This window comes from Oryzias melastigma, linkage group LG9, assembly GCF_002922805.2.
Source record: "Oryzias melastigma strain HK-1 linkage group LG9, ASM292280v2, whole genome shotgun sequence".
Lineage (NCBI taxonomy): Eukaryota > Metazoa > Chordata > Actinopteri > Beloniformes > Adrianichthyidae > Oryzias > Oryzias melastigma.
Window position 1 is genome coordinate 3750074 of NC_050520.1, and position 9288 is coordinate 3759361.

Sequence of the window (9288 nt, forward strand, 5' to 3'; positions counted from 1 at the left end):
CAGATTTGTGGAAACATAAAATTTGAGAATTTTTCTACAGAAAAGCTGAATTAGGTTTAGAAAGTTTTACCCCAGAAAATGTTCCTTTGTGTTTAAAAAATACCTTATGAGTGAGGATTTATGTAAAAACAAAATATGATCAGTCTGAAAGATAATCAAAGCCTGGATTGAGTATTAAAATTATATTCTGAGGGAAAAATGGAATGAAATAGATTTTTTTTCAAATCATAAACGACTTCTAGAAAATCAACAACTTTGTTTCTTTGAATCTTCATCGTCTGTATAAGAAAATCTACTGACATTTTTAGACTTTTCAAAACTACATTTCTTGTAGTAGCATTTTATTTTGAAAATAGAAGTCCAGAAACCAGAAGCATTGTCTAATTTAAACGGATCTGTTGAAGACCACCACTCACATATACAGGGGTTTGTAGAAGGGTTGGGTTGACATCAGTTTGAAGCTTAATAAATCAATAATCGATTCATAAAAATATAGATTGATCTAGCACAGAAAGCTAGCTTGATGCTAATGTATAATGGGATTTCCCATAGGACGGCTCATGCTAACGCTAATCGTCCTAAACATGAACATCTTCATATGAATTTTCTAAATTCTTTTAAGGAAATATTTTGAAAGTAATTATTTATGGTCTAAATCACAGTTTTTGCTCATTCTTTCTTCTTCTGGAATAAGGTGTAATACTATAGCGCCATCGCCACCTAGTGGCCAAACTGAAACGTCCTCCAGGAGAAGCAGAACAATCGTTGGAACTTCTCCTTTAGAGAATCCATGTAACTCTGGATGATATTAATCTCATGATTTCACTGATACATTTACAGGATCTGATCTGGATCAGATTAATATTCAAAACATTTATAGAATTTTATTGTATTTCTAAACAAATGTGTATAAATGCGTAAACTCAAAATTAAATTGAATTGAATTTAGAGGATCAAAAGAGACGGGGGTGTTCTCGTTTGTAGAGTTTAGGGGCGGGGCCATACTACAGCACTCGTAGCTTTAATTTACTGTTGGATGAAGTTTATTTCTAGGATTTGGTTCATGTTATGGTTTAATCTGAAAAGCTCCAAAGTTTATGGCAAAGTCTGACGACAGGAGCGGTAAACGTGACGGTTTAGGATCTAACCCGTGACGTCTTTGGTCTCCGGGACAGAACTCTCCGACCTTCAAAGACCTTCTCCTGTCTGTGTCCGTTTCCAGCAGAAGGAAGACAAACCCGTCAAGTCTGATGACCGTGACGATGACTACCTACCAAGTGGAGACAACAGCTTCTCCGACTCCTGGTCTGAGGATGAAGATGTGCCCCCCCCTGCTCCAACCAGTCCGAGCCGAGCCTGTAGCCCCGCGGGGGAGGAGCCGGCCCTCAAGCAGGAACAGAGAGCTGAATCTGAGGAGTCTTCGTCTGAGGAGAGCGGCGACTCTCCTCCCCCTCCGACGCAGAAAAGCCCTCAGAGGCGGAGCTTGGAGACCATGGTGCTTCCTGCCACCAGCACCAAAGCGCGGCGAGCGTACGACAAGAGGAACTACTGCCTGTTCTGCTCCAAGCCCTTCCTCAAAGTGCCGCGGCACCTCGTGAACGTCCACAGCGACAGGGCGGAGGTGGCGGTGGCCTTCCAGTATCCTCCTCATTCCAAGGAGAGGAGCAGGATCTGGAATAAGCTGACCAACGAGGGGAACTTCGCTCACAACAAGAAGGTTCTGAGCTCGGGGCGGGGCCAGCTGGCTGTGAAGAAGAGACCGAGCCGGCCCACCAAGGCCGCCGAGTTCGCTCACTGCATTCACTGCCACGGCCTGTTCGGAGCCAAGACGCTCTTCAGGCACCTGAAGAACTGCCCGGATAAGGTGAAGGCGGAGGAGGAGCCGGCGGCGGCGCGGAAGCGCATCGTCTCGCATTGCGCGCTCCTAGCGGTGAACTTCGCAGAGCGAGGCATCAGCGAGAGCGTGAAGGACATCATCAGCGAGATGGTGTACGACGAGGTGACGCGGGCCATCGTGGAGGACCGGACCATCTTACGGTTTGCAGAGCAGATGCTGGGCGAGCACAGCAGGGACGACTTTAACTACATCCGGCAGAACCTGCGGCAGACCGCCAGGCTGGTGCTGGAGGCCCAGAAGACCACGCCCCTGGAGAGGCTGCAGGACTTCTTCCACCCCCAGAACTTCCACCACGTGGTCTCCGCCGTGAGGGTCCTGTCGGGCTACGACCACGACAAGAAACGCTTCAGCTGCCCCTCGCTGGCCATCAAGCTGGGCTACAACCTGCAGAAGATCTGCGGCATCGTGGAGGCCGGCGCCGTGCAGTCAGAGGACGCGGAGAGGGCGGAGTCTGCCAGGATGTTCCTGTCAGTCTACAAAAGGAAATGGAACAAGCTGGTTTCATCGGCGGCGCTGAGGAACCTCAGAGAACTGAAACGGAAGAAAGAGGCAGACGTTCCTCTCGCCGAGGACGTGAAGCTGCTGCAGTTCCACGCGGAGGAGGTCCACCGGCTCGCCGAGCAGAAGCTCCGAGAGCGAGTCAGCGTGGAGAACTACGCCGCTCTGACCCGGGCGGTGCTCGCCCGCACCATCCTCTTCAACCGCAGGAAGACGGAGGAGGTGTCCAAGATTTCCGTGGCCAAGTTCCTGTCACGGAAAAGGTCGGAGCAGCTGGACGACATGGACGTGTCCGTGTCCGACCTGGAGCGGAGGATGTGCCGGTTCTTCACCAGGATCGACATCCGAGCCAGCAGCGGCAGAATGGTTCCGGTTCTGCTCAAACCGTCCCTGGAGTCTTCCCTGGAGCTCCTCATGAAGGTCCGGGAAGAATGTGGAATCCCCAAGAACAACAGGTTCCTGTTCGCGCGCCCGTCCGCGCAGACCGCCTACAAGGGCTCCGCGTGCGTCCAGCACTTCGTCAGGGAGTGCCGGGCGCAGAAGCCCGCCGCGCTCACGGCGCTGCAGATCCGGAGGCACTTCGCCGCCATGCTGCAGCTGATCAACCTGGAGGAGGACGAGGCGCTGCTGGTGCTGGGGCCGGACAACCCCGTCCAGACGCTGCGGCGGGACAGCGGCGCCGTGTGTGACGACAGCTTCATGGAGACCGGAGGTACCGGTGCCCCGCCCCTCAAGATGACGTAACGATTTAATATCAAATTTCTATATAAAGGGTCAAAGGTCACCTGTCAAAATGAGTTTGATGGACGTATATTCCTGATCTCTCTAATGAGGTCGACATCTGAAACAAGGAACTGTTGTTCACTAAAGATAAAGTTTTGGTCTTGATGACTCAGAAAATGAAAAAGGACCTTTTGGTCCCAAACTCTCACAACTTTGTTCAACTTTGCTGCACTCTGACTCTTTATAATACAAACGACTTTAAACTTAAAACAAAATATTTTTTACAGTACTTATCCCAGTAAACTAAAAATGTCATAATTTTACTTTGAAGATGAGAATCTTCCCGACGCTTTATTTTGAAGGTTTCTTCAGTTCTGGTGACAGAAACACATTCAGTTTGTTTAGTTTATATCCTTAAAAACTAACATTATTCTGCTTATTAACAATAATTACACTACCAAAAGGAGTATTTTACTACACTTGACTATATTCATAAAGATCGTGAATAGATATAGAAAATATTTGTACCTAGCCGGGATAGGCTCCGGCACCCCGCGACCCCGAAAGGGAAGAAGCGGTCAAGAAGATGGATGGATGGAAGATTGCAGAATTCTGACAGTATCGGATCCTCGTTCCGGCCAAAAACATGACTCCAGTTTTACTCTCTTTACATGACTACCAGGTCAATTTGGAACCAAAATTAAACTTTTAATTTGAATCCATTGACTCTCTGTGAGAACTGAGAGTCGCGTCGTCCATACGAACGGTTTAGTTCTTCAACCAAATCAGTTCAGTCGCCTTTTGTTTTTTTGTGATGCGGACGCCGCCATATTGGAGCCAGACGTCCTCCGTGAGCAGTGATTTACCCAAGGCGGTCTGAGTCACTGTTTCTATGGCAACCACGGTCACCAATCAGGAGTGAGATTGTTGAAAAGGAAAACACTTTTTTTTAGTGATATGAACATCTTTTTTTAAAACAACTACTATTACCGAAAAGCTGAAGTTTTTCACACGTATTTACAGAATGAGATGGAAATTCATGCTGGCTTCATATAATACGTGCCGCCATGATCACGTTGCTGCTTTGCCCGCACGCATTTGTGTGTCCAAGGCTGGATTTTGTTGTTGGACACACGTATTTCAAATTAGACTTAAAGTTAAAGTCCCATTAACTGTCACGCTCCTAAATGTGTGAATATGTTCTCCACATCTGACCCCTCCTGTGGTGGAGCCATGAGCTGCAGAGGTAGCCGCACTCAGGAACCATTAGACTCTGTAACCATAACCGTAACCATAATCCTAACCGTAACCATAATCCTAACCGTAACCATTTCCTCTGGATCTGTTGGCTAAGAAAGAAGTTCAGCACTGGCCGCACATTTTTCAAAAATGATGTGCGAACACTTTCTTATTGAAATGTAACTATGTATTAAAAAAAAAAAAAAAAGTTGACAGTGAAAAAAATTTTGAAATTGAAATTTTGAGTTTTGAAACCTAAAAAAACAACAATTGAAGCTGAAAATAACTAAGTTTATTTTGGAATAGCAAAACGTTTCTGTCATTTTCCTTTTTTTGGCCAAACATCAATATTTTTTTTAATTTGTTTTATTTGGTTTTCAAATAATTTTTACTCCAATGTAGCTCCATAGAGCCTCTCTACGTCCCAAGGATCTGTTAGCAGAAACCTAAACACTCTGGATCGCCGTTGACACCTGATTCTGATTCTGATAAAAAAAATCCTGACATTTTTATATAGACGAGCTTTTGGCTGATTTTACAACATGTATGGAGCTAGAGAAGGGGGAACGGTTCCTGAAGCCCAAATGAAATATTGGTGTTTCGCCAAAAAAATGACAATTTCTGAAACTTTTGCTGTTCTAACATAAAATTAATTATTGTAGCTTCAAATGTTCTGTTTTAGCTTTCAGAATTTCAGTTTCAAATAGTTTTTTCACTTTCAACTCTTTTTTTCATTTTCAAATCTGAACATTTCAAAAGTTGAAACTGAAAAAAAAGTTTAAAAATGACATTTAGAATTTTGAAACTTAAAAAATTGAACATTTGAAGCCTAAAATAATTGAGTTTATTTTAAAATAGCAAAAACTTTTTTTAGGCCAAACAATATTTTTTTCAATTAGTTTAATTTGAGTTTCAAATAATATTGGCCCCAATCTAACTCCATACATGTTGTAAAATCAGCCAAAAGCTTGTTTGATTTTTTTTTCTCCAATCTATGCTTGAAATAAACCAATAAATCGATCAATCAATCGATCGATCAATCAATCAATCAATCAATCAATCAATCAATCAATCAATCAATCAATCAATCAATCAATCAATCAATCAATCAATCAATCAATCTTTAGCTCCATAAACTTCCTGCTTAGTATTTGTATTGAATTTGGACAGTTTTACGGGTCATTTGTCAAACACTTGGTGTATAAATAAAGAATAAAACTGAAGCTGTTCCACTCTCCAGTCCAGTGGCTTCTGCTGACGTTCCATCAGCGTTTGTTTGACTGCAGACTTCTGTGTTTCCTGCAGTCAATCCTTTCTTTAATATGGGACAACCTGCCTGCTGTTGCCTGCAGCAACAAGAACCAGAGATGGAACCCTTTAAAAAGTTCCTCATTGCAGGTTTTTCCAGCCTCAGCACCAGAACTTCACCTTTTTCAGAACCCGATCGGAACCGCTGATCCACAGCAGCATCTGCCTCCTAACACTTCTCCTCCCACTCTCTCTGTTGCAGTCAGATCACAAACATCTGGGAGTCCTTCAGACCAACACAACGGAGCGTCGGGTCCAGACCGCGGTTCTGCTGAACATCAAGGACAGGAGGGGGCGGGGCATGGCCACAGGAGCGGCGAAGCCAGGAGACGAGGTCGTTCTGCTGGCTGTTTCTTAAATCTACGTTTGATCTGGTTTCTCTGAAAGTTTGAGGGGGCGGGTCCACAGGAGGTCAGTGAGGGCGGGGCTTATCCGGCTGGGCATGAGTCCTCCAGGTGGAAATGTTTGGAGGATTTTGATGATTCAAAGATATAAGCAGACATCATAAAATCACCTCTTAATTCAGCTTAAAGATGAAAACATTGAAACTTTACAAAATGTGGATCCAATTTTCTTAACGAACTTTAATAAACAGTTTTTATTTTTCATTCTCATGACTTGATCTCAAGATTTCTCAGTGTTACTGACTGATTGTGTTCCTGCGTTTCTCCTGCAGGTTCCCGTAAACCGTCCAAGTCGAAATGGTCGGAGGCGGAGGTGCGCGCCGTGGAGCAGCACCTGATGGAGTTCATCCGGAAGCACAGAGTGCCGCAGAAGTACGACTGCCTGCAGTGTCTGGACGCCGAGCCTCGGGCGCTGAGGGCGCGCTCCTGGAAGGCCGTGAAGGACTACGTCCGGAACCGGATCACCACGCTGCGCCGGCAGAGCGGCTCCGGCGTGAGGCCTGCTGGTAAAGAAGGCCTGAACAGGAGGAGGCGGGGCCTGAAGACGACCTCTGACCTCAGCGTGGTCTCCTTCTTTCTGCTGCAGGGAAATCCTCGGGAGAGAAAGCCAGAGCGGCGCCCCCCATCCAGACGCCTGACGGGACACCAGCAGCCCCCCCCAGAGCGCATCCCTCAGGTGGTTGTTCAGACAGGAAGTAATGGGATTACAGTATGAGTATTTGAAGATGGCTGACTCGTGATCTTTAGAACTATAGTAGAGTGTAGTAAAAATGTAGTTATGATGTTGGATTCTATGGATGTGAATGACTGTTGATGTTGATCCAGGAACAGAAGCTCTGGTGATGCATTTGAGGGCTTTCAGCCGCAGATCCATCTCCAGAGGTTTATGAAAAGGTAATGGAGGTATGGAGCTAAAATGGGGCCAATATTATTTGAAACCCAAGTAAAACAAATGGAAAAAATATTGGTGTTTTCCAAAAAAAAAGTAAAATGTCAGAAACGTTTTGCTTTTCTAAAATAAACTTTATTATTTTCTGCTGCAAATGTTCTGTTTTTTTTAGCGTTTCAAAACTCAAAATTTCAACTTCCAAACTTTTTTTAAGTTTCAGATCTTTTTTTTTCCTGTTCGAAACCTGGAAATTTTTAAATTGAAAACAAAAAAAAAGAGATGAAAGGGAAAAAGAGATTTGAAACTGAAAAAAAAAGTTTGAAAATGACATTTTGAGTTCTGAAACTTAAAAAAGCTGAAAATAATTAAGTTTATAATAATTATAAAAATAATTATCATAATAATTAAATTAAAAAATTACTGAAAACTTGAATTAAAAAAATGTAAATATAAAAATGACTAATTGAAAAATAATGTATCCATTAGCAACAGCTACTGCCTTGAATTTTAAACGTTTCTTTTTTTTAATGAATCTCTGTTTTCAGGTTCTCATTTTTGAGTTTTCGCTGCTGAGCTGATCCTAATCTTACATGGGGGCGGGGCTTCGAGCTCATTGGCTACCCAAAACTGTTTCCCATGATCCCCTAAGAGGTAATGTTGATGTGACGTCTGTTCTGCTGCAGAACGTTTATGTCGTTATGTCGGATCAAACTTAGACAGCATCACTGCGGTTCACCTCCCTAATATCACGGTGCAGCTTCGACGGTCTCACTGTCTGATGGACTTTTTTCGACGCTACTTTTCTGCTGAACTTGTCAATCGATCTGCTTTGTGCCGTTTTTCACCTGGCAGAGTTCCATAAATCGTCATGGTGATCAGATCCTTGTTTTCACCCTAATACTAGACTTAGTTTTCTATGAAAGTTTGAACAGAGAGAATAAAAAATGAGAAAGAAAGTGTGAAAATATTAATGTGTCTGAGAAACGTGTAGAAAATGAGTAGTGAGGGGTCCTCTCTGCCCCCATGGGAAACACGTCCCGATAACCAATGAGCTCAAAGCTCCGCCTCCATATGAAATTAGGATCAGCTCAGCAGAAAAACTGGAAAATCAGAGACTGTAAACTGAGGACTGGAAGTAAAGTATCAAAAAAAGAAAAGTTTAAAATTCAAAACAGCAGCTGTTACTAATGGATACATGATTCTTTTTCAATTGGTAATTTTGTATTTTTTTTTATTCAAGTTGGAAGTATTTTTCTTCTTAAAATTTTCAAAACATTTTTTTTAAATTTTCACAATGTCTTGTTTTCAAATTTCAATTTTTTTTTTCAGTTACAATTCATATTTTTGAAGTTTTCAATCTGTTTTTTCGTCCACTTTGATTTGACTCCATAAAAAAGCTTCAGACATTTTACATTTGTTTTGGCTAAACATCAATATTTTTTTCAATTTGTTTATTTTGTTTCAAATATTGGCCACAATTCACCTCCATATGGGCGGAGCCTCTGGTCTGTGGTTCAAATCCTCTCTGACATGTAAACGTGTCCTCCCAGACTCCAGAGCGCCGACCAAGGTGAAGTGGGCGGAGTCCGAGGTCCACGCCGTGGAGAGGCACATGATGCGCTTCATCACCCAGCACAAGGTTCCTCAGAAGAACGACTGCGTCCTGTGTCTGGAGGCGGAGCCACAGGCACTGCGGGCCCGCTCCTGGAGAGGCGTGAAGGACTACGTCCGAAACCGGATCACCACGCTGCAGAGGCAGAGCGGCTCCGCCAGGCGCTCCTGGAAGAAAGGCGGCAGATCGGAGAACTCTCGGCACCGGAGCGTCCTGCAGCAGCTGTAGCTGAAACCTCACGTTCTGTTTCAGGGTTCCTGAAAAAACTCAACGTTGTGTTCAGCAGAAACATTTAACATTGAAACAAACGTTTTCTTTCATTTTATGGACCTTTTGTTACCGTTTTATAAATCTAACAACTGAAGTTTTACAGATTTAGTCGAAGTTTGGAGACTTAAGTCCAGTTAGAATGAATTTTTTGATTCTCCCTTTGAAAAGTTGAAGCATTTTGTTAAAAAAAAAGTGTACTTTTCAGAGTAAAAGATGTCAAATAGAAACATTTCTTTCAAAGGGTTTTGTTACAACTGTATGGAGCTAAGTTGGGGCCAATATTATTTGAAATCCAAATTAAAAAAAGGAAAAAAATATTAGTGTTTGGCCCAAAAAAATTAAAATGTCTGAAAATTTTTGCTATTTTAAAATAAATTATTCATTTATAAATGAAACTAAACTATAAAACTAAACTGGTTCAAAACGTACTTAGAAAACAGGAAATATT

The 9288-nt window shown here is 43.1% G+C and overlaps 1 protein-coding gene across 3 annotated transcripts in view; it reads left to right on the forward strand.

Annotated features, from left to right (window-relative positions):
* Positions 1 to 9067, forward strand: part of LOC112148571 — a 13335-nt gene extending 4268 nt beyond the window's left edge. Inside the window, exons 8-13 of one of the 3 annotated variants that reach the window (XM_024275797.1) lie at positions 1223 to 3107; positions 5663 to 5755; positions 5868 to 5999; positions 6342 to 6575; positions 6656 to 6745; positions 8509 to 9067. In XM_024275797.1, coding sequence (XP_024131565.1) covers positions 1223 to 3107; positions 5663 to 5755; positions 5868 to 5999; positions 6342 to 6575; positions 6656 to 6745; positions 8509 to 8798 — 2724 coding nt within the window. In that variant the 3' untranslated portion in view covers positions 8799 to 9067. The remainder of the gene's footprint in view (positions 1 to 1222; positions 3108 to 5662; positions 5756 to 5867; positions 6000 to 6341; positions 6576 to 6655; positions 6746 to 8508) is intronic. The other 2 variants (XM_024275798.1, XM_024275799.1) reach the window with 2 other exon arrangements.
* Positions 9068 to 9288: the final 221 nt, after the last annotated feature.